The 27,970-nt window shown below is 59.4% G+C and overlaps 2 protein-coding genes across 2 annotated transcripts in view; both read left to right on the plus strand.

The window, feature by feature from the left end:
• Positions 1-394: 394 nt before the first annotated feature.
• Positions 395-4,108, plus strand: LOC135460725 (elongation factor 1-gamma-like). Its single transcript, XM_064737643.1, has 4 exons — positions 395-582; positions 1,268-1,692; positions 2,792-2,938; positions 3,959-4,108. The coding sequence occupies exons 2-4, from the start codon at positions 1,270-1,272 to the stop codon at positions 4,106-4,108; spliced, it is 720 nt and encodes a 239-aa protein (XP_064593713.1). The 5' UTR covers positions 395-582; positions 1,268-1,269.
• Positions 4,109-4,917: 809 nt separating this feature from the next.
• Positions 4,918-27,970, plus strand: part of VARS1 (valyl-tRNA synthetase 1) — a gene marked incomplete at its 3' end in the record, with an annotated part of 31,617 nt that continues 8,564 nt past the window's right edge. The window contains exons 1-20 of the mRNA XM_064737644.1: positions 4,918-5,067; positions 5,648-5,741; positions 6,843-6,943; positions 7,751-7,875; positions 10,186-10,350; positions 10,821-10,902; positions 12,530-12,649; positions 13,822-13,930; positions 15,134-15,234; positions 16,233-16,323; positions 16,946-17,070; positions 17,818-17,921; positions 19,351-19,509; positions 20,765-20,855; positions 22,654-22,759; positions 23,267-23,337; positions 24,599-24,724; positions 25,886-25,990; positions 26,600-26,668; positions 27,570-27,648. Of these exons, the coding sequence (XP_064593714.1) occupies positions 5,023-5,067; positions 5,648-5,741; positions 6,843-6,943; positions 7,751-7,875; positions 10,186-10,350; positions 10,821-10,902; positions 12,530-12,649; positions 13,822-13,930; positions 15,134-15,234; positions 16,233-16,323; positions 16,946-17,070; positions 17,818-17,921; positions 19,351-19,509; positions 20,765-20,855; positions 22,654-22,759; positions 23,267-23,337; positions 24,599-24,724; positions 25,886-25,990; positions 26,600-26,668; positions 27,570-27,648 (2,068 nt within the window). The remainder of the gene's footprint in view (positions 5,068-5,647; positions 5,742-6,842; positions 6,944-7,750; positions 7,876-10,185; positions 10,351-10,820; positions 10,903-12,529; positions 12,650-13,821; positions 13,931-15,133; positions 15,235-16,232; positions 16,324-16,945; positions 17,071-17,817; positions 17,922-19,350; positions 19,510-20,764; positions 20,856-22,653; positions 22,760-23,266; positions 23,338-24,598; positions 24,725-25,885; positions 25,991-26,599; positions 26,669-27,569; positions 27,649-27,970) is intronic.

The raw sequence follows: 27,970 nt of genomic DNA on the forward strand, positions 1-27,970 counted from the left end.
GGTTTGGGTGGTTTCAGGGGTTTTGGGTGGTTTTGAGGTGTTTCGAGGGTGACTTGGGGTGGTTTTGGGGTGATTTGGGGGGTTTTAGGGTAATTTCGTGATTTTTGCCTAATTTTGGGTGGCTTCTGGGTGGTTTTGGGTGTTTTTGGGGTGATTTAGGGTGATTTTGTGGTGATTTGGAGGTTTTAGGGTAATTTTGGGGTGATTTTGGGTGCATTGGGAGTTTTTGGAGTGGCTGGGGACTTTTAGAGTGATTTTGGGGTTTTTTCGTTGGTTTTTGGGGTGTTTTTGAGGTGCTTTCGGGTGTTTTAGGGCTGATTTCGGGGTTTTTCTGTTATTTTTGGGGTGATTTCAGGGATTTTCGGGTCTCTCCACGCCGCTCCCCCCCGTTGGCCTCTCGGAGTTTTCGCTCCTCCGCTCCGCTGGGGGGCGCCAAGCGCGGCGGGCGCGGCGCTCCCTTTGCGTCATCTCAGCGGCGCCGGAAGTCCGCCGCGCACCAGCCAATAGCAGCGCGGGGCGCCGCGCATGCGCAGCACACTCCGCCCCACGTGTCTCCTCCCGCCGCCGCCGTCGCTGCCGCAGGTACCGGGAAGGGGGGGGGAGGGGCTGGGGGGCCACGTGACGCCCGGGACCCCCAAATTACCCCCCAAAAAATCCCGAAAAAACCCCAAAAAAATCCCCCTAAAATCGCCGTACTCGCAGCTCCCTGTACGGGCCCCCAGCGCTCCCTCCAGCCCCCCCCCACCAGCTGCGGCCCTTCAGGGACCCCCGGGACCCCCTCACTTTCCCCTCTCTTGCCATGTCAGCCCCCCACATTATTTCCGCCGTTTTTCTCCCCGTTTTTTTTTTTAATTTTCCCCCATTTTCCCCCGCGTCAATGTTGTAATTTTCCCTCGTTGATTTTTGAATTTTTCCCCCGTTAATTTTTTTAATTTTTTCCCCCCTCAGCCATGCCGTGTCCCCGCGTCCTCCTCCACCCGCCGCCCCCCGTTAACCCCCCTTTAATTTGTAACTTTTTAAAATTTTATTTTTAAAAAAATTTAAAATTTTTTAGTTTTGTAATTTTTTTAATTTAAATATTTTAATATTCCCTCCCCCCAGCGATGCCGTCCCCGCCCGTGCTGCTGCTGCCGCCCCCCCCGTTATCCCCCATTTCCCTTCCATTTTCTCCCCCGTTTTCCCCCCAGTTTCCCCCGTTAATTTTAAAAATTTTTAATTATGTAATTTTGTAACTTTTTAATTTTATTTTTTTAAATTAATTTCGCAGCGATGCCGTCGCCGCCGGTGCTGCTGCTGCCGCCCCCGCCCGGGGACGCCGCCGCCCTGCGCGTTCTGATCGCCGCCCGTTTCCGTGGGGACCCGCCCCCGGTGCTGCTGCAGCGCGTGACCCCCCCCGGCACCGGTACCGAGACCGGAACCGGAAACCCCCTGGGCACCGGAACCGGAAACACCCTCGGTACCGGTACCGGGACCCCTCTCGGTTCCGGTACCGGGGCCCCGCCCCATCCGTTACCGGCGCTCCGTACCCCCGAGGGGGCGCTGCTGGGCCCGGGCGCGGCCGCGCTGCTGCTGAGCCCCCCCGAGATGCGGGGCCGCGACCCCCGCGAGGCCGCGCTGGTGCGGCAGTGGGTGGCGTTCGCTGAGGGGGAGCTGGGCACGGCCGCGGCCATCTTGGTGGGGGGGCACAAACAGGTGAGGAGGGGTCTCTGGGGGGGTTACAGTGAGGTTTTGGGGCAGTTTGGGGTGGGTTTGGGGGTGTTTGGGGCAGTTTGGGGTGGGTTTGGGGGGTTTTGGGGCAGTTTGGGGTGGCGTTCGCTGAGGGGGAGCTGGGGACCGCGGCGGCCATCTTGGTGGGGGGGCACAAACAGGTGAGGAGGGGTCTCTGGGGGGTGTTTGAGGGGGTTGCAGTGAGGTTTGGGGGGGGTTACACGGGGATTTGGGGGTATTTGGGGGGTGTTTGGGGGTGTTTGGGGCAGTTTGGGGTGGGTTTGGGGGTCCCTGGTGGGGCAGTGGGTGGCGTTCGCTGAGGGGGAGCTGGGCACGGCGGCGGCCATCTTGGTGGGGGGGCACAAACAGGTGAGGAGGGGTCTCTGGGGTATCATTGAGGTATCATTGGGGGGTGTTTGGTGGGGGGTTGGGGCAGTTTGAGGGTGTTTGGGGTGGCTTTGGGGGGTTACAGGGGAGTTTAGGGACCTCCCTGAGGTCAGGGAGGGTCTGGGGAGGGGTCTTGGGGCGGTTTTGGGTGGATTTGGGGGGTTACAGGGTAATTTGGGGAGGGGTCTTGGGGCGGTTTTGGGTGGGTTTGGGGGGATTTGGGAGGTCCAGGGTAATTTGGGGAGGGGTCTTGGGGTGGTTTTGGGTGGGTTTGGGGGATTTGGGGACGACAGGGAATTTGGGGGCTGGGGACAGTTGGTGCCATTAGCCTGGGGGATTCGGGGGGCTCTGAGGGCACAGGGTAATTTGGGGAGGGGTCTCTGACGCCCCCTGCCCCCAGGCCCGCCCCAGGGCTCTCCAGGGAGCTCTATTGGGGTCTGGGGGCTCTGTGTGACAATGGGGGGATTTGGGGGGCACAGGGGGGTTTTGGGGGGCTTTGAGGCGTTCAAGGTAATTTGGGGAGGGGTCTCTGACGCCCCCTGCCCCCCCAGGCCCGCCCCAGGGCGCTCCAGGGAGTTCTATTGGGGTCTGGGGGCTCTGTGTGACAATGGGGGATTTGGGGCACAAGGGGGGTTTGGGGGCTCTGGTGGTTCAGGGTAATTTGGGGAGGGGTCTCTGACGCCCCCTGCCCCCCCAGGCCCGCCCCAGGGCGCTCCAGGAGCTCTCTCGGGGTCTGGGGGCTCTCGAGTCCCACCTGAGCAGCGGCCGCTCCTTCCTGGTGGGGGACGGGGTCACCCTGGCCGACGTCACCGTGCTGTGCGCCCTGCTGGGGCCCTTCACACAGGTGAGACCCCTCCCCAAATTCCTGAGACCCCCGGGAACAACCCACCAAATCCCCCTGAGCCCCCAAATCCTGCCGGGACCCCCGGGAGTGCCCCCAAATCCCCCCAATATCCCCCTGGCCAATGCCCCTGCTGGGGCCCTTCACACAGGTGAGACCCCTCCCCAAATTCCTGAGAGACCCCCGGGAACATCCCCAAATCCCCCTGAGCCCCCAAATCCCACCGGGACCCCCGGGAACATCCCCAAATCCCCCCAGTGTCACCCTGGCCAATGCTCCCTGCTGGGGCCCTTCACCAGGTGAGACCCCTCCCCAAATATCCGCTGGAGACCCCTAGAACCCAACCCATAATCCCCCTGAGCCCCCAAATCCCACCGGGACCCCCGGGAGTGCCCCCAAATCCCCCCAGTGTCACCCTGGCTGATGTCACCGTGCTGTGCGCCCTGCTGGGGCCCTTCACGCAGGTGAGACCCCTCCCCAAATTCCTGGGACCCCCGGAGAGCCCCAGACCCACCCAAATTCCCCTGAGCCCCAACCCACCGATTCGGGAGCCCCCTCCCCATTACTCCTAAGCCCCCCCTGACACACGTTGTGAGACCCTCCCCAATTCCTGAGAGACGCCTCGGGAGTGACCCCAGACCCCCCAATGTCCCCAATGACCCCCCCACGTTCTGTGAGACCCCTCCCCAAATTCCTGAGCCCCCCAATGTCCCCCCCATGGTCTGTGAGACCCCTCCCCATATTCCTGAGCCCCCCCAATATCCCCCCCATGGCCTGTGAGACCCCTCCCCATATTCCTGAGGTTCTGTCCCCCCCTGCCTGGGTTACCCGCCCCCATCTTCCTGTAGTGTCCCCTGGATGACCCCGACCTACCTGTTACCCTTGTGAGACCCCTCCCCATATTTCCCAGGTTCTGGATCCCCGTTCCCGGGGGTCTCCCGCCCGTGTCCGTGTGTCTGTCCGTGTCTGTGTGACCCCCCATGACCCGTGTGACCCTGTGAGACCCCTCCCCATATTTCGCAGGTGCTGGACCCCCGTTCCCGGGCCCCGTTCCCGGGGGTCTCGCGCTGGTTCCTGTCTGCTCCGCTGCCATCCGCGCCGGGGGGCATCTGCTCTGCGTGCGCGTGTCCCCCAGGAACCCCCAGACCCCGACCCTGTGAGACCCCCCCATGATGACCCCAGGTGGACCCGTTTCGGTGGGCACCTTCGGGGGGGTCAACGCGGTTTGGTGGGGAATCCCGGGTCATCTGTTGTGGGGTTTGGGAGGACAGATTGACGGCGAGGGTTTTGGGAGGGGGCACTATATTTTGTCAGGTGCTGGGAGTTTGCGGGGCGCATTTTCCGGGGGTCTGGCTAGGTTGACGATTTCTGGACCGGGCTGCATGCAGTTTGGCGAGTGGGGGAGTGGGATTTTGGGGGGGCGGATAGGGAGGGAGATGGAGAATTTGGGAGACCCAAAGGGAGGGGAGGAGGATGGGATTTGGGGAGGGGAAACGGGGGTTTGGGGGGAATATGGGGATTTTTGGGGGATTTGGGGAGGGGGAGATGGAGATTTTGGGGAGGGGGAGATGGAGATTTTGGGGAGGGGCGATGGGGATTTAGGGGGGGTGAGATTGGGGTGGGGAGGAATTGGGAAGAGGGTGGGATGGAGATTTTGGGGGATTTGGGAGAGGGAGAATTTTTGGGGAGGGGGGAGATGAGATTTTGGGAGGGAAAACGGATTTGGGGTAAGCAGATTTTGGGGGGAAAATGCAGATTTTGGGGGAAAAATGCAGATTTTTGGGGGTAAAAATGCAGATTTTTGGGGAGGAAAATGCAGATTTTGGGGGTAAAAAATGCAGATTTTGGGGAGGAAAAATGCAGATTTTTTGGGGGTAAAAAATGCAGATTTTGGGGGTAAAAAATGCAGATTTTTGGGGGTAAAAAAGCAGATTTTGGGGGTCCCACCTTGTGACCCCCTTTCCCCTGCTGTCCCAGCAGAGCCGCCCCAGGGGGGGGTCCCGGGGGGGGTCCCCGGGGGTCCCGAGCCCCCCGCCCCGGCCAAGAGCGCGGCGCAGCTGAAGAAGGAGGCCAAGAAAAGGGAGAAAATGGAGAAATTCCAGCAAAAGCAGGAGAAGAACCGGCAGCTGCAGGTGGGGAGGGGTCTCTGGGGGGGGGTTTTGTGGGTTTTTGGGGGGGTCTCTGAGGGGTCTCTGGGGTTTGGGGGGATTTCTGGGGGTCCCTGGGGGGATTTTGGGGGTCTTTGAGGGTTTGGGGAGGGGTCTCTGGGGGGGATTTGGGGGTCCTGGGAGGAATTGGGGGGGGTCTCTGGGGGGATTTTGGGGGTCTTGGGGGGTTTGGGGAGGGGTCTCTGGGTTTTTGGGGGGTTTCTGGGGTCCCTGGGGGTCTCTGGGGGGGTCCCTGGGGGTCTCTGGGGATTTGGGGAGGGGGCCGGGGATTTGGGGAGGGGTCCCGGGGGTCTCTGGTTTTTGGGGAGGTCCATGGGGGTCTCTGGTTTTTGGGGGGGGTCCCCGGGGGTCTCTGGGGATTTGGGGAGGGGTCCCGGGGATTTGGGGGGGGTCCCGGGGTATTTGGGGATTTGAGGGGGGTCCCGGGGGTCTTGGGATTTGGGGGGGGTCTCGGGGTCTCTGGGGATTTGGGGGGGGGTCCCGGGGGTCTCTGGGGATTTGGGGAGGGGTCCCGGGGGTCTCTGACCCCCCCTGCCCCCCCCAGGCCCAGGCCCAGGCCAAGGCCAAGCCCGGGCGGGCCCGGCGGGAGCTGCAGGGGCTGCGCTACGAGACCCCCACGGCCCCCGGCTGCAAGAAGGGTGAGGAGGGGTCCCTGGGGGGGCTGGGGGTGTGTGGGGGGGTCTCCAGGGGTTTTTGGGTTTTTTTTGGGGTTTTTTTTGGGTTTTTTTGGGTTTTTTTTGGGTTTTTTTGGGGTTTTTGGGGGGTCTGGGGGGGCTCAGGGGCTCTGGGCACTGTGAGACCCCCACGGCCCCCGGCTGCAAGAAAGGTGAGGAGGGGGCTCTGAGGGGGCTGGGGGTGTTTGGGGGGTCTCCAGGGGTTTTTGGGTTTTTTTGGGGTTTTTTTTGGGTTTTTTTTGGGGTTTTTGGGGTTGGGCGCTCAGAGGCTCTGGCACTGCGAGACCCCCACGGCCCGGTGCAAGAAAGGTGAGGAGGTCCCTGGGGGGCTGGGTGTTTGGGGGGGTCTGGGGTTTTTGGGTTTTTTGGTTTTTTGGGGGTTTTTGGGGGTCTGGGGGGGCTCAGGGGCTCTGGGCACTGCGAGACCCCCACGCCCCCGGCTGCAAGAAGGGTGAGGAGGGGCTCTGAGGGTTTGGGGGGTTCCGGGGTTTTTGGGTTTTTTTAGGGTTTTTTTTGGGGGTTTTGGTTTTTTTGGGTTTTTTTGGGGTTTTTTTTGGGTTTTTTTGGGGGTTTTTGGGGTTTTTTGGGGGGTTTTTTGGGGGTTGGGGGGTCTCAGGGGCTCTGGGCACTGCGAGACCCCCACGGCCCCCGGCTGCAAGAAAGGTGAGGAGGGGGCTCGAGGGGCTGGGGGTGTTTGGGGAGGGGTCTCAGATGGATTTTGGGGGATTTTGAGGGGTCTGGGGGGTCTCAGGAGGATTTGGGGAGGGGTCTCAGGGGTTTGGGGAGGGGTCTCAGGGGGGTTTGGGGAGGGGTCTCAGGGGGGTTTGGGGAGGTTCTGGGGGTCAGGGAAGGGTTTGGGGGCTCTGGGGGTGGGGGGAGATCCAGGGGAATTTGGGGAGGGGTCTCACTGGGTGTGGGGAGGGGCTCTGGGGGGTCTTGTGAGGGTTTGGGGGAGGTCTGGGGGTCTCGGGTGGGTTTTGGGGGGTCCTGGGGGGGTTTGGGGGGGTCTGGGGGCTCAGGGGGTGTCTGGGGGGGTCTCTGACCCCTCCTGGGACCCCTCCCCAGACATTGGGGGACCCCTCCCCGAGAGCTACAGCCCCGGCTACGTGGAGGCGGCGTGGTACGGCTGGTGGGAGCACGAGGGGTTCTTCAGGCCCGAATTCGGGGTGAGTGGGGGGCTTTAATTGGGTCTGGGGGCTTCAAATGGGTCTGGGGTGTCCTGGGGGGTTTGGGGGTTAATGGTCTGGGGGTGTCCTGGGTGCAGTTCTGGTACGGCTGGTGGGAGCACGAGGGGTTCTTCAGGCCTGAATTCGGGGTGAGTGGGGGGCTTTATGGGTCTGGGGGCTTCAGATGGTCTGGGGTGTCCTGGGGTGTCCTGGGTGCAGTTCTGGTACGGCTGGTGGAGCACGAGGGGTTCTTCAACTGAATGGGGGGTAGTGGGGGCTTTAATTGGGTCTGGGGGCTTAAATGGGTCTGGGGCTTCAATGTTGGGGGTCTAGGGGGGTTTGGGTGGGTGTGGGAGGTCCTGGTACGGCTGGTGGGAGCAGGAGGGGTTCTTCAAACCCGAATGGGGGGGGAGTGGGGGGCTTTAATTGGGTCTGGGGGCTTCAGATGGGTCTGGGGGTGTCCTGGGGGGGGTTCTGGGTGGGTGTTGGGGGTCTTTGGGGTCTTTGGGGCATTTTTGGGGCAGTTTGGGGGTATTTTGGGGCAGTTTTGGGGCAGTTTGGGGCAGTTTTGGGGTCCCTGGGGTATTTTGGGGCAGTTTTGGGGCAGTTTTTTTGGGGTCCTGGGGTATTTGGGGCATTTTGGGGCAGTTTGGGTTTTGGGGCATTTTGGGGCAGTTCTTGGGGGTCGCTGGGGTATTTTGGGGTATTTTGGGGCAGTTTGGGGCAGTTTTTGGGGCAGTTTTGGGGCAGTTTTGGGTATTTTGGGGCAGTTTTGGGGGTCCCTGACGCCCCCCTGCCCCCCCCCAGCGCTCCCTGGAGCCCCCCAACCCGCGGGGGGTGTTCGTGATGTGCCTCCCCCCCCCCAACGTGACCGGGACCCTGCACCTGGGCCACGCCCTGACCGTGGCCATCCAGGACACGCTGACCCGCTGGTGAGTGACCATGAGTGACCACTGAGTGACCACTGACCACTGACCACACTGACCACTGACTGACCCTGCACCTGGGCCACGCCCTGACCGTGGCCATCCAGGACACGCTGACCCGCTGGTGAGTGACCATGAGTGACCACTGAGTGACCACTGACTGACCCTGCACCTGGGCCACGCCCTGACCGTGGCCATCCAGGACACGCTGACCCGCTGGTGAGTGACCACTGAGTGACCACTGAGTGACCACTGACTGACCCTGCACCTGGGCCACGCCCTGACCGTGGCCATCCAGGACACGCTGACCCGCTGGTGAGTGACCACTGACTGACCACTGACTGACCACTGACCACACTGACCACTGAGTGACCCTGCACCTGGGCCACGCCCTGACCGTGGCCATCCAGGACACGCTGACCCGCTGGTGAGTGACCACTGAGTGACCACTGACTGACCACTGACCACACTGACCACTGACTGACCCTGCACCTGGGCCACGCCCTGACCGTGGCCATCCAGGACACGCTGACCCGCTGGTGAGTGACCACTGAGTGACCACTGAGTGACCACTGACCACTGACTGACCACTGACTGACCCTGCACCTGGGCCACGCCCTGACCGTGGCCATCCAGGACACGCTGACCCGCTGGTGAGTGACCATGAGTGACCACTGAGTGACCACTGAGTGACCACTGAGTGACCACTGACTGACCCTGCACCTGGGCCACGCCCTGACCGTGGCCATCCAGGACACGCTGACCCGCTGGTGAGTGACCACTGACCACTGAGTGACCACTGAGTGACCACTGACCATACTGACCACTGAGTGACCACAGTGACCAGCAGAGGCAGGGCAGTGACCACAGTGACCACAGAGTGACCACAGAGTGACCACAGTGACCCATGGAGTGGTCACCAGTGGCCACCTGGGATCTGTGGGGTGACCCCAGTGACCCCACAATGTCCCCATTGAACTGAGTGACCCCAATGTCCCCAATGTCCCCAATACCCCCCAATGTCCCCACTGTCCCCCCAATGTCCCCAATGTCCCCAATGTCCCCAATGTCCCCAATGACCCAATGTCCCCACTGTCCCCATTGCAGGCACCGCATGCGTGGCTGACCGCTCTCTGGGTCCCCGGCTGTGACCACGCTGTGACCCCAATGTCCCCATTGTCCCCAATGTCCCCAATGTCCCCAGTGTCTCTCTGATGTCCCCAATGTCCCCCCAGGCACCGCATGCGGGGTCTCACCGCTCTCTGGGTCCCCGGCTGTGACCACGCTGTGACCCCAATGACCCCAATGTCCCCAATGACCCCAATGACCCCAATGTCCCCAATGTCCCCATTGTGTCCCCATTGTCCCCAGGCACCGCATGCGTGGCCTGACCACGCTCTGGGTCCCGGGCTGTGACCACGCTGTGACCCCAATGACCATGCAGTGACCCCACAATGACCATGCACTGTCCCCATTGTGTCCCCAGGCACCGCATGCGCGGCCTGACCACGCTCTGGGTCCCCGGCTGTGACCACGCTGTGACCCCAATGACCCCAATGACCATGCACTGTCCCCATTGTGTCCCCATTGTGTCCCCATTGCAGGCACCGCATGCGCGGTCTGACCACGCTCTGGGTCCCGGGCTGTGACCACGCTGTGACCCCAATGTCCCCAATGACCCCACAATGTCCCCAATGACCCTCAATGTCCCATTGTCCCCAGGCACCGCATGCGCGGTCTCACCACGCTCTGGGTCCCCGGCTGTGACCACGCTGTGACCCCAATGTCCCCAATGACCCCAATGACCATGCAGTGTCCCCATTGTGTCCCCAGGCACCGCATGCGGGGTCTGACCACGCTCTGGGTCCCCGGCTGTGACCACGCTGTGTCCCCAATGACCATGCAGTGACCCCACAATGACCATGCACTGTCCCCATTGCAGGCACCGCATGCGGGGTCTCACCACGCTCTGGGTCCCCGGCTGTGACCACGCTGTGACCCCAATGACCCTCAATGTCCCCACTGTCCCCATTGGTGTCCCACTGTCCCAGGCACCGCAGCGTGGCCTGACACGCTCTGGGTCCCGGCTGTGACCATGCTGTGACCCCAATGACCCCAATGACCCTCAATGTCCCCCAGGCACCGCATGCGTGGCCTGACCGCGCTCTGGGTCCCCGGCTGTGACCACGCTGTGACCCCAATGACCATGCATTGTCCCAATGTCCCCCCAGGCACCGCATGCGCGGTCTCACCACGCTCTGGGTCCCCGCTGTGACCACGCTGTGACCCCAATGACCCATTGTGTCCCCGTTGCAGGCACCGCATGCGCGGCCTGACCACGCTCTGGGTCCCCGGCTGTGACCACGCCGGCATCGCCACCCAGGTGGTCGTGGAGCGGCGCCTGCAGCGCTCGCGGGGGCTGAGCCGGCACCAGCTGGGCCGCGAGGCCTTCCTGGGAGAGGTGTGGCGCTGGAAGGACGAGTGAGTGACCACTGAGTGACCCTGAGTGACCACTGAGTGACCACTGACCCCCTGAGTGACCACTGACCCCCTGAGTGACCACTGACCAATGGGGGGTGTGATCCCTGACTGACCTCTGAGGCCTTCCTGGGGGAGGTGTGGCGCTGGAAGGACGAGTGAGTGACCAATGGGAGACTGCACGGGGATGCCCAACAGTGACCCCTGAGTGACCACAGGGTGACCACTGAGCGACCAATGGGGTGGGTGTGACCACTGAGTGACCCCTGAGTGACCCCTGAGTGACCCCTGGCACTGTAGAATGACCTAAAAGGGACCCTGGAGTGACCCATGGCGCCCCTAAATGACCCCAGAGTGACCCCTGAGTGACCCCAGAGTGACCCACAGACCCCAGAGTGACCCCTGACCCCCGGAGTGACCCCTGACCCCTGGAGTGACCCCTGACCCCCGGAGTGACCCCTGTGCCCCCCCAGGAAGGGTGACCGCATTTACCAGCAGCTGCGGCGCCTCGGGGCCTCCATGGACTGGGGGCGCGCCTGCTTCACCATGGACCCGGTGAGTGGGGGTCCCCAAACCCCCAAAAACCCCCAAAAACCACCCAAAACACCCCCAAAAACCCCCAAAAAACACCCAAAAACACCCCAAAAACCCCAAAAACCCCCAAAAACACCCCAAAAACCCCCGACCTCAAAAACCCCCAAAAACACCCCAAAAATCCCCTCCATGGACTGGGGGCGCGTCTGCTTCACCATGGACCCGGTGAGTGGGGGTCCCCAAACCCCCAAAAACCCCCACAAACCCCCCAAAAACCCCCTGACCCCAAAAACCCCCCAAAACACCCCAAAAACCCCCGACCCCAAAACCCCCAAAAACCCCCCAAAAACACCCCAAAATCCCACAAAAACACCCCAAAAACACCCCAAAAACACCCCAAAAACACCCCAAAAACCACCCCAAAACCCCTGACCCCAAAAACCCCCTCCATGGACTGGGGGCGCGCCTGCTTCACCATGGACCCGGTGAGTGGGGGTCCCCAAAACCCCCTGACCCCCAAAAACACCCAAAAACACCCCAAAAACACCCCAAAATCCCCCAAAAACACCCCAAAAACCCCCAAAACACCCCAAAAATCCCTCCATGGACTGGGGCGCGCCTGCTTCACCATGGACCCGGTGAGTGGGGGTCCCCAAAAACCCAAAAAAACCCCAAAAACTACCCAAAACACCCCAAAAACCCCAAAAACCCCCGACCCCAAAAACCCCCACAAACCCCCAAAAACCCCCAAAACCCCCCAAAAATCCCCTCCATGGACTGGGGGCGCGCCTGCTTCACCATGGACCCGGTGAGTGGGGGTCCCCAAAAACCCCAAAAAACCCCTGAAACACCCCAAAAAACCCCAAAAACCCCCAAAAACCCCCCCAAAAACCCCCAAAAACAACCCCAAAAAACCCCCAAAAACCGCCCCAAAAAACCCCTCCATGGACTGGGGGCGCGCTGCTTCACCATGGGCCCGGTGAGTGGGGGTCCCCAAAACCCCAAAAACCCCCAAAACACCCCCAAAAACACCCCAAAAACCCCCTGACCCCAAAACCCCCAAAAACAACCCCAAAACCCCCCCAAAAAACACCCCAAAAATCCCCTCCATGGACTGGGGGCGCGCCTGCTTCACCATGGACCCGGTGAGTGGGGGTCCCCAAACCCCCAAAACCCCCAAAACACCCCAAAAACCACCCAAAAACCCCACAAACCCCCCAAAAACACCCCAAAAACCCCCTGACCCCAAAACCCCCCAAAAACCCCCCAAAAACCCCCAAAAACACCCCAAAAATCCCCTCCATGGACTGGGGGCGCGCCTGCTTCACCATGGACCCGGTGAGTGGGGGTCCCCAAAAACCCCCCGACCCCCAAAACACCCCAAAAACACCCCAAAAACCACCCAAAACACCCCAAAAACACCCCAAAAACACCCCAAAAACCCCCTGACCCAAAAAAACCCCAAAACACCCCAAAAATCCCCTCCATGGACTGGGGTGTGCCTGCTTCACCATGGACCCGGTGAGTGGGGGTCCCCAAAAACCCCCCGACCCCCCAAAACACCCCAAAAACCCCCAAAAAACACCCCAAAAACCCCCTAACCCAAAAACACCCCAAAAACCCCCAAAAACCCCCGAATTCTCCCCAGAAAATGAGCCGCGCCGTCACCGAGGCCTTTGTGATGCTGCACGAGCAGGGCCTGATCTACCGGAGCCGCCGCATCGTGCACTGGAGCTGCGCCCTGCGCTCGGCCATCTCTGACATTGAGGTACCCAAAACCACCCAAAATCACCCCAAAAATACCCCAGAAACACCCCGAAACATTGCCCGAAATACGCCCCAAAAATCCCCCAAAATCACCCCAAAATTCGCACTGGAGCTGCGCCTGCGCTCGGCCATCTCCGACATTGAGGTACCCAAAACACCCCAAAATCACCCCAAAAATCTGCTCTGAGATCCCCAAAATATCCTGTAAAACATTGCCCGAAATACGCCCCAAAAATCCCCCAAAATCACCCCAAAATTCGCACTGGAGCTGCGCCTGTGCTCGGCCATTTCTGACATTGAGGTACCCAAAACACCCCAAAATCACCCCAAAAATCTGCTCTGAGATCCCCAAAATATCCTGTAAAACATTGCCCGAAATACGCCCCAAAAATCCCCCAAAATCACCCCAAAATTCGCACTGGAGCTGCGCCCTGCGCTCGGCCATTTCTGACATTGAGGTACCCAAATCACCCCAAAATCACCCCAAAAATAACCCCAGAAACACCCTGAAACATTGCCCGAAATACGCCCCAAAAATCCCACAAAATCATCCCAAAATTCGCCGGGATCGTGCACTGGAGCTGCACCCTGCGCTCGGCCATCTCCGACATTGAGGTACCCAAAACCACCCAAAATCACCCCAAAAATCCCCCCAGGAGCTCCCCAAAATATGGCCAAAAATCCCCCCAAATCACCCCAAAATTCGCCGGGATCGTGCACTGGAGCTGCGCCCTGCGCTCGGCCATTTCTGACATTGAGGTACCCAAAACACCCCAAAATCACCCCAAAAATCTGCTCTGAGACCCCCAAACCCCCCCCAGGTGAAGAAGCAGGAGCTGGGGGGGGTTTTGGGGATTTTGGGGTATTTTTGGGGTAACTTTGGGTGTTTTTGGGGTAATTTTGGGTGTTTTTGGGGTCCCCAGGTGGAGAAGAAGGAGCTGGGGGATTTTAGGTTTTTTGGGGTATTTTTGGGGTAACTTTGGGTGTTTTTGGGGTCTCTCAGGTGGAGAAGAAGGAGCTGGGGGTGCCACAGGATTTGGGGATGTTTTTGGGGTATTTTTGGGGTAACTTTGGGTGTTTTTGGGGTCTCTCAGGTGGAGAAGAAGGAGCTGGGGGTGCCACAGGATTTGGGGATGTTTTTGGGGTAACTTTGGGTGTTTTTGGGGTCCCCAGGTGGAGAAGAAGGAGCTGGGGGGCCGCACCCTGCTCAGGGTCCCGGGCTATGAGGAGCCCGTGGAGTTCGGGGTCCTGGTGGCCTTCGCCTACCCCCTGGAGGGGGCTGGTAATTGGGGCTGGGGGCTTCAATGGGCTTTGGGGGGTCTGGATGGGTCTGGGGGATCCCCTGGAGGGGGCTGGTAATTGGGGCTGGGGGCTTCAATGGGAATTGGGGGGTCTGGGGGTGTCCTGGTGGCCTTCGCCTACCCCCTGGAGGGGGCTGGTAATTGGGGCTGGGGGCTTCAATGGGAATTGGGGGGTCTGGGTGAGTCTGGGGGATCCCCTGGAGGGGGCTGGTAATTGAGTCTGGGGGCTTCAGTGGGAATTGGGGGCTCTGGACAGGTCTGGGGGGGGCCTGGAGTGGGCTGGTAATTGGGGCTGGGGGCTTCAATGGGCTTTGGGGGTCTGGATGGGCCTGGAGTGGGCTGGTAATTGGGGCTGGGGGCTTTGGGGGGGTCTGGATGGGTCTGGGGTGGGCCTGGAGGGGGCTGGTAATTGGGGCTGGGGGCTCTGTGGGTTTTGGGGGTTCCCTGTGGGGTCCCTGTGTTGTTTTGGGGGTCTCTGGGGGTCCCTGAGGGGTCTCTGGGGGTCCCTGTGTTGTTTGGGGAGTTCCTGGGGATTTTGGGGAGGGGTCCCTGGGTAGTTGCGGGTCTCTGTGGGTCCCTGTGTTGTTTGGGGTCCCTGGGGATTTTGGGGAGGGGTCCCTGTGTTGTTTGGGGGTCTCTGGGGGTTTTGGGGAGGGGTCCCCGTGGGTTTGGGGTCCCCGTGGGTCCCCGTGGGTTTGGGGTCCCTGTGGATTTTGGGGAGGGGTCTCTGTGTTGTTTGGGGTCCCTGTGGATTTTGGGGAGGGGTCCCTGTGTTGTTTGGGGGTCCCTGTGGTGTTTGGGGTCCCTGGGGATTTTGGGGAGGGGTCCCTGGGTTTGGGGGTCCCTGTGGATTTTGGGGAGGGGTCCCCGTGGGTTTGGGGGTCCCTGGGGGTCCCCGTGGGTTTGGGGTCCCTGGGGGTTTTGGGGAGGGGTCCCTGTGGGTTTGGGGTCCCGTGGTGACCCTGCCCGGTGCCCCCTGCCCAGGTGGGTTTGGGGAGTTCCTGGGGATTTTGGGGAGGGGTCCCTGTGTTGTTTGGGGGTCCCTGGGGGTCCCCGTGGGTTTGGGGTCTCTGTGGATTTTGGGGAGGGGTCCCTGTGTTGTTTGGGGTCCCTGTGGATTTTGGGGAGGGGTCCCTGGGTATTTGGGGGTCCTGTGGTGACCCCGCCCGGTGCCCCCTGCCCAGGGGCGGGGGAGCCCCCCGAGGTCGTGGTGGCCACCACGCGCCTGGAGACGATGCTGGGGGACGAGGCCGTGGCCGTGCACCCCGAGGACCCCCGGTACCGGGTGAGGGCGCACCTGGGGCACCTGGGGACACCTGGGGGCACCTGGGCACACCTGGGATACACCTGGGGGCACCTGGGGCACCTGAGATACACCTGGGATACACCTGAGATACACCTGGGATACACCTGGGATACACCTGAGATACACCTGGGTACAGCTGGGTACACCTGAGGGTACCTGGGGGTACCTGGGATACACCTGAGATACACCTGGGGGGCACCTGGGCACACCTGGGCACACCTGGGGACACCTGGGATACACCTGGGCACACCTGGGCACACCTGGGATACACCTGGGATACACCTGGGATACACCTGGGCACACCTGGGCACACCTGGAATACACCTGGGATACACCTGAGATACACCTGGGCACACCTGGGCATAGCTGGGATACACCTGGGATACACCTGGGGGCACCTGGGCACACCTGGGCGCACTTGGAAATGGGGCTGGTACACCTGGGACACACCTGGGATACACCTGGGCACAGCTGGGCACACCTGGGGTACACCTGGGGGCACCTGGGATACACCTGGGCACAGCTGGGCACACCTGGGGCACCTGGGGGCACCTGGGATACACCTGGGCACACCTGGGATACACCTGGGATACACCTGGGATACACCTGAGATACACCTGGGATGCACCTGGGCACACCTGGGGACACCTGGGATACACCTGGGCATACCTGGGCACACCTGGGAATGGGGCTGGTACACCTGAGATACACCTGGGCGCACCTGGGCACACCTGGGCACACCTGAGATACACCCAGGCACAGCTGGGATACACCTGGGATACACCTGGGGGCACCTGGGCACACCTGGGCGCACCTGTGGGCGTGGCCAGCACCCCTGACCCCCCCCCCCCCCAGGTGTGCCCAGGTGAGGGCCAGCCGCTGCCCGGGTGTGGGCGTGCCCCACAGTGGGCGTGGCCAAGGGCGGTGCCCCGCCCTGGGCGTGTCCCTGACGGCCCCGCCCCCCTGTGTCCCCGCAGCACCTGCGTGGGCGGAGCGTGCGCCACCCAATCACGGGGCGGGTCCTGCCCATCCTGCACGACGCCTTCGTGGACCCCCAGTTCGGCACCGGTGAGGGGCGGGGCCTCGGGGGGCGGGGCCTTGAGGGGCGGGGCTTGGATGGGGTGTGGTTTGGAGGGGTGTGGCCTGATTGTGGCGTGGTTGGTTTAGGGCGGGACTTAGAGGGGTGTGGTTATTTAGGGGTGTGGTCTCTTGGTGGGGCTGGATTGGGGTGTGGTTTGGGGTGTGGCTTAGAGGGCGTGGCTAGAGGTGTGCGGTTTCTTGGGTGTGGCTTAGGGGTGTGGTTGGTTGGGTGTGGCCTGTTGGGGCAGTCATTTGGGGGTGTGGCCTAACTGGGTGTGGCTTAGAGGTGTGTGGTTTCTTTGGGGTGTGGCTTAGAGGGGTGTGGTCTGGTTGGGTGTGGCTGTTTTGGGTGTGGCCTGTTTGGGAGCAGTCATTTGGGGGTGTGGCCTAACTGGGTGTGGCCGTTTTTAGGGTGTGGTCTTTGGGGTGTGGCTCAGAGGGGTGTGGCCTGATTGGGTGTGGTTGCTTTGGGGTGATGCTCATGTGGGCGTGGCCTAAAGGGGAGTGGCTTAACCTGTTTACATACCCATGGGCGTGGCCACCACGGCCACAACCACACCTGGGCGTGTCCCTCCATGTGGGCGTGTCCCAACGCTGGCCCCGCCCCCAGGCGCGGTCAAGATCACCCCCGCCCACGACGCCACCGACTTCGAGGTGGGGCAGCGGCACGGGCTGGGCGTGGCCTCGGTCATCGGGGAGGACGGCGCCATGGTCAACGTCCCCGCCCCCTTCCTGGTCAGTTTGGGGTGAATTTGGGGCATTTTGGGTCATTTTGTGGTGTTTTTGTCGTTTTGGGGTAATTTTGGGCGGTTTTGGGTCACGGGCTGGGCGTGGCCTCGGTCATCGGGGAGGACGGCGCCATGGTCAACGTCCCCGCCCCCTTCCTGGTCAGTTTGGGGTGAATTTGGGGCATTTTGGGGCATTTTGGGGTACTTTGGGCTATTGTGGTCACTCAGTGGTCACTCTGTGGTCACTCAGCGGTCACTCTGTGTCCATTCCCAGGGCATGCCGCGGTTCCAGGCCCGCTCAGTGGGGCTGTGGTCATTCAGTGGTCACTGATGGTCACTCAGTGCTCACTGTGGTCACTCAGTGGTCACTCAGTGGTCACTCTGTGGTCACTCAGTGGTCACTCAGTGGTCACTCAGTGGTCACTCAGTGGTCACTGTGGTCACTCAGTGGTCACTCAGTGGTCACTCAGTGGTCACTCAGCGGTCACTCTGTGTCCATTCCCAGGGCATGCCGCGGTTCCAGGCCCGCTCAGTGGTCACTCAGTGGTCACTCAGTGGTCACTCAGCGGTCACTCTCTGGTCACTCAGGGCATGCCGCGGTTCCAGGCCCGCTCAGTGGTCACTCAGTGGTCACTCAGTGGTCACTCAGTGGTCACTCAGTGGTCACTCAGGGCATGCCGCGGTTCCAGGCCCGCTCAGTGGTCACTCAGTGGTCACTCAGTGGTCACTCAGCGGTCACTCTCTGGTCACTCAGGGCATGCCGCGGTTCCAGGCCCGCCGGGCGCTGCTGGAGACCCTCAAGGAGCGGGGGCTGTTCCGGGGGGTGACCGAGAACCCCATGGTGGTGCCCATCTGCAGGTGAGGGACACCTGGGGACACACCTGGGGACAGGTAACAAACGTGGGGACACACCTGGGGACAGGTAACACACCTGGGGACAGGTGACACACCTGGGGACACACCTGGGGACAGGTGACACACCTGGGGACACACCTGGGGACACACCTGGGGACACACCTGGGCACAGGTGACAAATGCGGGGACACACCTGGGGACACACAGAACCCCATGGTGGTGCCCATCTGCAGGTGAGACACACCTGGGGACACACCTGGGGACACACCTGGGGACAGGTGACACACCTGGGGACAGGTAACACACCTGGGGACACACCTGGGGACAGGTAACACACCTGGGGACAGGTAACAAACGTGGGGACACACCTGGGGACACACCTGGGGACAGAGAACCCCATGGTGGTGCCCATCTGCAGGTGAGGGACACCTGGGGACAGGTGACACACCTGGGGACACACCTGGGGACAGGTAACACACAGAACCCCATGGTGGTGCCCATCTGCAGGTGAGAGACACCTGGGGACACACCTGGGGACAGGTAACAAATGTGGGACACACCTGGGGACAGGTAACACACCTGGGGACAGGTGACACACCTGGGGACACACCTGGGGACACACCTGGGGACACAGAACCCCATGGTGGTGCCCATCTGCAGGTGAGGGACAGGTGACACACCTGGGGACAGGTGACACACCTGGGCACAGGTGACACTCAGGTAACACAGGTGTGTCCCACAGCCGTTCCAAGGACGTCCTGGAGCCCCGGGCCGTGCCCCAGTGGGGACAATGGATAACAATGGATAGCAATGGGTTACACACAGGTGTCAGAGGTGTCTCAGGTGTCACACAGGTGTCTCAGGTGTGCCTTTACCTGTCTCCCCAGCCGTTCCAAGGATGTCCTGGAGCCCCGGGCTGTGCCCCAGTACTGACAATGGATAGCAATGGGTTACACACAGGTGTCACAGGTGTCACACAGGTGTCACACAGGTGTCACAGGTGTCACAGGTGTGCCTTTACCTGTCTCCCCAGCCGTTCCAAGGATGTCCTGGAGCCCCGGGCCGTGCCCCAGTGGGGACAATGGATAGCAATGGGTCACACACAGGTGTCACACAGGTGTCACTCAGGTGTCACAGGTGTGCCTGTACCTGTCCCCAGCCGTTCCAAGGACGTCCTGGAGCCCCGGGCCGTGCCCCAGTGGGGACCATAGATAATGATAGATAACAATGGGTTACACACAGGTGTCACAGGTGTCACACAGGTGTCACACAGGTGTCTCAGGTGTGCCTTTACCTGTCTCCCCAGCCGTTCCAAGGATGTCCTGGAGCCCCGGGCCGTCCCTCAGTGGGGACAATGGATAGCAATGGGTTACACTCAGGTGTCACACAGGTGTCACAGGTGTCTCAGGTGTGCCTTTACCTGTCTCCCCAGCCGTTCCAAGGATGTCCTGGAGCCCCGGGCCGTCCCCCAGTGGTTCGTGCGCTGCCAGGGCCTGGCCGGGGCCGCGGCGGCCGCCGTGCGCAGGGGGGACCTGAGGCTGCACCCGCCCGGCCACGCCCGCACCTGGTTCACCTGGATGGACAACATCAGGTGAGGCCCCGCCCCCTGAACACACCCATAACCACACCCACACCTGGTTCACCTGGATGGACAACATCAGGTGAGAGAAAACCTATAACCACACCCCATAACCCTGTCCCATAGCCACACCCGCACCTGGTTCACCTGGATGGACAACATCAGGTGAGACAACACCCAAAAACCTGCCCCAAAACCACACCCACACCTGCCCTATAACCACACCCACACCCGCCCGGCCACGCCCGCACCTGGTTCACCTGGATGGACAACATCAGGTGAGGCCCCGCCCCCCTGAACACACCCATAACCACACCCATAACCACACCCACACCCCAAAACCTGCCCTAAAACCACACCCACACCCACACCTGCCCTATAACCACACCTGCACCTGGTTCACCTGGATGGACACAGGTGAGGCCCTGCCCAGTGTGCCCATACCTGCCCAGGTGTGCCCATACCTGCCCAGTGTGCCCATACCTGCCCAGGTGTGCCCACCTGTGTCTCACCTGTCTCACCTGTGCAGGGACTGGTGCATCTCGCGGCAGCTCTGGTGGGGCCATACCTGCCCAGGTGTGCCATACCTGCCCAGGTGTGCCCATACCTGCCCAGGTGTGCCCTTACCTGCCCAGGTGTGCCCAGGTGTGCCCATACCTGCCCAGGTGTGCCCTTACCTGCCCACCTGTGTCTCACCTGTGCAGGGACTGGTGCATCTCGCGGCAGCTCTGGTGGGGCCATACCTGCGCAGGTGTGCCCATGGCTGCCTGGGTGTGCCCAGGTGTGCCCTTACCTGCCCAGGTGTGCCCACCTGTGTCTCACCTGTCTCACCTGTGCAGGGACTGGTGCATCTCGCGGCAGCTCTGGTGGGGCCATACCTGCCCAGGTGTGCCCATACCTGCCCAGGTGTGCCCAGGTGTGCCCATACCTGCCCAGGTGTGCTCACCTGTGTCTCACCTGTGCAGGGACTGGTGCATCTCGCGGCAGCTCTGGTGGGGCCATACCTGCCCAGGTGTGCCCATACCTGCCCAGGTGTGCCCAGGTGTGCCCATACCTGCCCAGGTGTGCCCATACCTGCCCAGGTGTGCCCACCTGTCTCACCTGTGTCCCACCTGTGTCCCACCTGTGTCTCACCTGTGCAGGGACTGGTGCATCTCGCGGCAGCTCTGGTGGGGCCATACCTGCCCAGGTGTGCCCATACCTGCACAGGTGTGCCCATGGCTACCCAGGTGTGCCCACCTGTGTCTCACCTGTCTCACCTGTGCAGGGACTGGTGCATCTCGCGGCAGCTCTGGTGGGGCCATCGCATCCCCGCCTATTTCGTCACCATCGACGACCCCCAGGTGCCGCCCGGGCAGGTGAGCCTGGGGGGGGCTGGGGGGAGCTGGGGTGGAATTTTGGGGTGATTTCTGGTGGTTTTGGGTTCCCAGGACGAGGATGAGCGGTTCTGGGTCAGGCTGTTTCTGGGGTGATTTTTGGTGTTTTTGGGTTCCCAGGATGAAGACAAGTGGTTCTGGGTGTCCGGGTGCTGTGGGTGATTTGGGGTGATTTTTGGGGTGATTTTTGGGGTGATTTCTGGTGGTTTTGGGGTCACAGGACGAGGATGAGCTGTTCTGGGTCAGGCAGTGTTTCTGGAGTGATTTTTGGGGTGATTTTTGGTGTTTTTGGGTTCCCAGGATGAAGATGAGAAGTTCTGGGTGTCCGGGCACTCTGGGGTCAGTTTTAGGGTTATTTTTGGGTTGATTTTTGTGCTTTTTGGTGTTCCCAGGATGAAGATGAGCGGTTCTGGGTGTCTGGGTGCTGTGGGTGATTTGGGATCAGTTTTAGGGTGATTTTTGGGTTGATTTTTGTGCTTTTTGGTGTTCCCAGGATGAAGATGAGCGGTTCTGGGTGTCCGGGAGCTGTGGTTGATTTGGGGTTATTTTTGGGGTGATTTTTGGGTTTATTTTGGATATTTTTGGGTTCCCAGGACGAGGATGAGCGGTTCTGGGTCAGGCAGTGTTTCTGGGGTGATTTTTAGGTTTATTTTGGGTATTTTTGGTGTTCCCAGGATGAAGATGAGAAGTTCTGGGTGTCTGGGCACTGTGGGTGATTTGGGGTCAGTTTTAGGGTGATTTTTGGGGTGATTTTTGGTGTTTTTGGGTTCCAGGATGAAGACGAGTGGTTCTGGGTGTCCGGGTGCTGTGGGTGATTTGGGATCAGTTTTAGGGTGATTTTTGGGTTTATTTTGGGTATTTTTGGGTTCCCAGGACGAGGATGAGTGGTTCTGGGTCAGGCAGTGTTTCTGGGGTGATTTTTGGGGTGATTTTGGGTATTTTTGGTGTTTTAGGATGAAGATGAGAAGTTCTGGGTGTCCAGGCACTCTGGGGTCAGCTTTAGGGTTATTTTTGGGTTGATTTTGGGTGTTTTTGGGTTCCCAGGATGAAGATGAGAAGTTCTGGGTGTCCGGGCGCTCTGGGGTCAGCTTTAGGGTTATTTTTGGGGTGATTTTGGGTATTTTTGGTGTTTTAGGATGAAGAAGAGAAGTTCTGGGTGTCCGGGCACTCTGGGGTCAGTTTTAGGGTGATTTTTGGGTTGATTTTGGGTATTTTTGGTGTTTTAGGATGAAGACAAGCAGTTCTGGGTCAGCGGGTCTCTGGGGTCAGCTTTAGGGTTATTTTTGGGTTGATTTTTGGTGTTTTTGGGTTCCCAGGATGAAGATGAGCGGTTCTGGGTGTCCGGGCACTCTGGGGTCAGTTTTGGGGTTATTTTTGGGGTGATTTTGGGTGTTTTTGGGTTCCCAGGATGAAGATGAGAAGTTCTGGGTGTCCAGGCACTCTGGGGTCAGTTTTAGGGTGATTTTTGGGTTGATTTTGGGTATTTTTGGTGCTTTAGGATGAAGATGAGAAGTTCTGGGTGTCCAGGCACTCTGGGGTCAGTTTTAGGGTTATTTTTGGGTTGATTTTGGGTGTTTTTGGTGTTTTAGGATGAAGATGAGCGGTTCTGGGTGTCCGGGTGCTGTGGGTGATTTGGGGTCAGTTTTGGGGTTATTTTTGGGTTGATTTTTGGTGTTTTTGGTGTTTTAGGATGAAGATGAGAAGTTCTGGGTGTCCGGGCGCTCTGGGGTCAGCTTTAGGGTTATTTTTGGGTTGATTTTGGGTGTTTTTGGTGTTTTAGGATGAAGATGAGCGGTTCTGGGTGTCCGGGCGCTCCCCGGACGAGGCTCGGGCCAAAGCGGCCGCAGCGTTCGGGGTCAGCCCCGAGCTGGTCAGGCTGAGACAAGGTGGGACTGGGATAAACTGGGAGGGACTGGGATAAACTGGGATTGAACTGGGATTGGACTGGGATTGGACTGGGATTGGACTGGTTTATACTGGGATTGAACTGGGATAAACTGGGATTGAATTGGGATTGAACTGGGATAAACTGGGATTGGACTGGTTTATACTGGGATTGGACTGGGAAGGACTGGGAGGGGAGAATGAGTGGGAGCCTGGTGGTCACTCCTGGTCACTCCTGGTCTCTCCTGACCCCTGGTGGTCACTCCTGGTCACTCCTGGTCATTGCCGTCCCTGGGGGTCCCTGCTGGCCCTGGTGGTCACTCCTGGTCACCCCTGGTCTCTCCTGACCCCTGGTGGTCACTCTGGTCACTCCTGGTCACTCCTGGACCCTGATGGTCCCTCCTGGTCCCTCTGGTCACTGGTGATCACTGTGGTCACTCTGATGGTCCCTGATGGTCACTGTGGTCACTCTGATGGTCACTGTGGTCACTCTGGTGGTCACTCTGCAGACGAGGACGTGCTGGACACCTGGTTCTCCTCCGGCCTCTTCCCCTTCTCCGTCTTTGGCTGGCCCGAGCAGGTGCGGGGGGATTTGGGGAATTTTGGGGGGATTTGGGGATGTTTTGGGGGTCCCTGGGGGTTTTTGGGGCCCCAGGGGGTTTTTGGGGATGTTTTGGGGGTCCCAGGGGATGTTTTTGGGGTCCCTGGGTGTTTTTTGGGGTCCCTGGGTGTTTTTGGGGGAGTTTCAGGGTTTTTGGGGGTCCCATTCTCACTTTGGGGTCCCCCAGACCCCCGACTTGGAGCGTTTCTGTCCAGGGTTCCTGGGTGGGATTTTGGGGGTCTTTGGGTGGTTTTGGGTGGATTTTGGGGATGTTTTTGGGGTCCCAGGGGGTTTTGGGGGTCCCTGGGTGGATTTTGGGGGTGTTTTGGGGGTCCCAGGGGGTTTTTGGGGTCTCTGGGTGTTTTTTGGGGGGGTTTCAGGGGTTTTTGGGGGTCTCATTTTCATTTTGGGGTCCCCCAGACCCCCGACCTGGAGCGTTTCTATCCGGGGTTCCTGGGTGGGATTTTGGGGGTCTCTGGGAGGATTTCGGTGGATTTTGGGGGTGTTTTGGGGGTCCCAGGGGATGTTTTTGGGGTCCCAGGGGGTTTTTGGGGTCCCTGGGTGTTTTTTGGGGGGGTTTCAGGGGTTTTTGGGGGTCCCATTCTCACTTTGGGGTCCCCCAGACCCCCGACTTGGAGCGTTTCTGTCCAGGGTTCCTGGGTGGGATTTTGGGGGTCTCCGGGTGGATTTTGGGGGGGTTTCAGGGTTTTTGGGGGTCCTAGGGGGTGTTTTGGGGGTCCCAGGGGGTTTTTGGGGTCCCTGGGGGTGTTTTTGGGGGGTTTCAGGGGTTTTTGGGGGTCCCAGGGGGTTTTTGGGGGTCCCAGGGGGTTTTGGGGTCCCTGGGTGTTTTTTGGGGGAGTTTCAGGGTTTTTGGGGGTCCCATTCTCACTTTGGGGTCCCCCAGACCCCCGACCTGGAGCGTTTCTATCTGGGGTTCCTGGGTGGGATTTTGGGGGTCTCCGGGGGGATTTGGGTGGATTTTGGGGATTTTTTGGGGGTCCCAGGGGGTTTTTGGGGTCCCTGGGTGTTTTTGGAGGGGTTTCAGGGGTTTTGGAGTCTCTGGGTGTTTTTTGGGGGTCTCTGGGTGTTTTTGGGGGGTTTTTGGGGGGTTTTTGGGGTCCCTGGGTGGATTTTGGGGATGTTTTGGGGGTCCCAGGGGCTGTTTTTGGGGTCCCTGGGTGTTTTTTGGGGGGGTTTCAGGGGTTTTTGGGGGTCTCATTTTCACTTTGGGGTCCCCCAGACCCCCGACCTGGAGCGTTTCTACCCGGGCTCGCTGCTGGAGACCGGGCACGACATCCTGTTCTTCTGGGTGGCCCGGATGGTGATGCTGGGGCTGGCGCTGACCGGGAAATTGCCTTTTCGGGAGGTGAGAGCCCAAAAACGCCGGAATTTACCCCAAAAATAATCCCCAAAAATAACTGCAAAAATACCCGCCAAAAAACGACCAAAATAACCCCAAAATCCACCCTAAATAACCCCAAAATCTCCCTGATGGTCATGCTGGGGCTGTCCGGGAAATTGCCTTTTCGGGAGGTGAGACCCCAAAAACGCCGGAATTTACCCCAAAAATAATCCCCAGAAATAACTGCAAAAATACCCGCCAAAAAACGACCAAAATAACCCCAAAATCCCCCCCAAAATCCCCTGATGGTGATGCTGGGGCTGGCACTGACCGGGAGGTTTCCATTCTGCGAGGCGAGACCCCAAAACGGCCCAAATTAACCCCAAAATGTGACCAAAATAACCCCAAATCCCCCCCAAAACCCCCCGGTGCCACCATCCCCAGGTGTCGCTGTCACCTGTGCCAGGTAGGCCTCCCTTGACCCCCACCTGTCCCAGGTGTGTCACCTGTCCCACCTGTCTGTCCCACCTGTCCCAGGTGTGTCACTGTCCCACCTGTCCAGGTGTACCTGCCCTGTCCCAGGTGTGTCACTGTCCCACTGTCACCTGTCCCAGGTGTGTCACTTTTCTGTCCCACCTGTCCAGGTGTGTCACCTGTCTGTCTCACCTGTCCAGGTGTACCTGCCCTGTCCCAGGTGTGTCACTGTCCCAGGTGTGTCACTATCCCACCTGTCTGTCCCAGGTGTGTCAGTTTTCTGTCTCACCTGTCCAGGTGTACCTGCCCTATCCCAGGTGTGTCACTTGTCTGTCCCACCTGTCTCACCTGTCCCAGGTGTGTCACCTGTCTGTCCCCACCTGTCCCAGGTGTACCTGCCCTGTCCCAGGTGTCTCACCTGTCCCAGGTGTACCTGCCCTGTCCCAGGTGTGTCACTGTCTCACCTGTCTCACCTGTCCCACCTGTCCAGGTGTACCTGCCCTGTCCCAGGTGTGTCACTGTCTGTCTCACCTGTCCCACCTGTCCAGGTGTACCTGCCCTGTCCCAGGTGTGTCACTGTCCTGTCTCACCTGTCCAGGTGTACCTGCCCTGTCCCACCTGTCTGTCTCACCTGTCCAGGTGTACCTGCCCTGTCCCAGGTGTGTCACCTGTCTGTCCCACCTGTCTGTCTCACCTGTCTCACCTGTCCAGGTGTACCTGCACGCCATCGTGCGCGACGCCCACGGCCGCAAGATGAGCAAATCCCTGGGCAACGTCATCGACCCGCTGGACGTGATCACGGGGGTGTCGCTGCAGGTGGGACCCAAAAACACCCAAAAACCACCCAAAAACACCCAAAAACACCACAAAAACACCTGAAATACCCCAAAAACACCAAAAAACCTCCAAAAAACACCCAAAATACCCCAAAATCACCCCAAATCCCTGGGCAACGTCATCGACCCGCTGGACGTGATCACGGGGGTGTCACTGCAGGTGGGACCCCAAAAACACCCAAAAATCACCCAAAAACACCCCTAAAACACCCAAAAACACCACAAAAACACCCAAAATACCGCCCGAAAACCCCAAAATTCCCAAATCCCCCATAACCCCCCAGATCTCCCCAGAATCCCCCAAAAAACCTCCAAATAACCCCAAAAATCCCCCAAATACACCCAAAATCTGCAAAAAAAAAAAAAAATCCCCCAAATCACCCCCAAAAACCTCAAAAAAACCTCAAAAAAACCCCAAAAATATCCCCCAACACCCCCTCAAAATCCCCCGAAAAATTCCCCAAAAACTCCCAAATGCCCCCCAAAATCCCCTCAAAATTGCCCGAATTTCCCGCCAATTCACCCAAAATCACCCCAAAATTCCCCCCAAAATCACCAAAATCCCCCAAATTCACCCCAAAATCCGCAGGAGCTGCAGCAGCAGCTGGAGAGCAGCAACCTGGACCCGGCCGAGCTGGAGCGGGCGCGCGAGGGACAGGTGGGGATTTCGGGGCATTTCGGGGATTTTGGCGATTTTGGGGGGATTTGGGGATTTCTGGAGGATTTTGGGGGGATTTGGGGGGGATTTTGGGGGGTTTGGGGGTATTTTGGGGGGTGTTTTGAGATGTATTTTGGGATATTTTGGGGGGTTGTTTTGGGGGGATTTTGGGATGTTTTGGGGGTATTTTGGCGATTTTTTGGGGGTATATTGGGGGGTGTTTGGGAATATTATAGGGGGTGTTTTTGGGGATGTTTTGGGGATATTTTTGGGGATATTTTGGGGGTATTTTGGGTGTGTTTTGGGAGTATTTGGGGGGTATTTTGGGGGGTGTTTTGAGGTGTATTTTGGGGATATTTTGGGGGTTGTTTTGGGGATGTTTTGGGGGTGTTTTGGGGGTGTTTTGGGGGGTGTTTGGGGATATTATAGGGGATGTTTTGGGGGTATTTTAGGGATGTTTTGGAGATTTTTTGGGGCCGTTTTGGGGATTTTTTGGGGCTGTTTTGGGGATTTTTGGGGGTGTTTTGGGGATTTTTTTGGGGGGTATTTTGGGGATGTTTTGGGGGTTATTTGGGGGATATTTTGGGGGGGTGTTTGGGGATATTATAGGGGATGTTTTGGGGGTGTTTTGGGGTATTTTGGGGGTTTTTTGGGGATGTTTTGGGGGTATTTGAGGATGTTTTTGGGGATATTTTGGGGGTGTTTTGGGGATATTTTGGGGTTATTTTGGGATTATTTTGGGGGTGTTTTGGGGTATTTTGGGGATATTTTGGGGTTATTTTGGGGATTTTTTGGGGATTTTTTTGGGGTTTTAATGGGGATTTTATGGGGATGTTTTGGGGTATTTTGGGGATGTTTTGGGGGTGTTTTGGGGGGTCTTCATCCCCTGTGTCCCCCCCAGAAACGCGACTTCCCCGAGGGGATCCCCGAGTGCGGGACGGACGCGCTGCGCTTCGCCCTCTGCGCGTACACGGCCCAGGGTACCGGAACACCCCAAAAACACCCAAAAATACCCCAAAAACACCCCGAATCACCCCAAAACACCTCAAATCACCCAAAAATACCCCAAAAACACCCCAAATTACCCCAAAATCACCCCAAAAACACCCCAAACACCCCCAAAACCACCCCTGACCCCCATATTGCCCCCCAGGCCGTGACATCAACCTGGACATGCTGCGTGTTCTGGGCTACCTGACCCTGTTTTACCCAATTTTGCCCAATTTTGCCCATTTTTTCCCCATTTTTTCCCCATTTTTTCCCCATTTTTTCTCCATTTTTCCCCCATTTTTTCCCCATTTT

The sequence above is a fragment of the Zonotrichia leucophrys genome, unplaced genomic scaffold (assembly GCF_028769735.1).
Source record: "Zonotrichia leucophrys gambelii isolate GWCS_2022_RI unplaced genomic scaffold, RI_Zleu_2.0 Scaffold_96_169013, whole genome shotgun sequence".
Taxonomy (NCBI): domain Eukaryota; kingdom Metazoa; phylum Chordata; class Aves; order Passeriformes; family Passerellidae; genus Zonotrichia; species Zonotrichia leucophrys.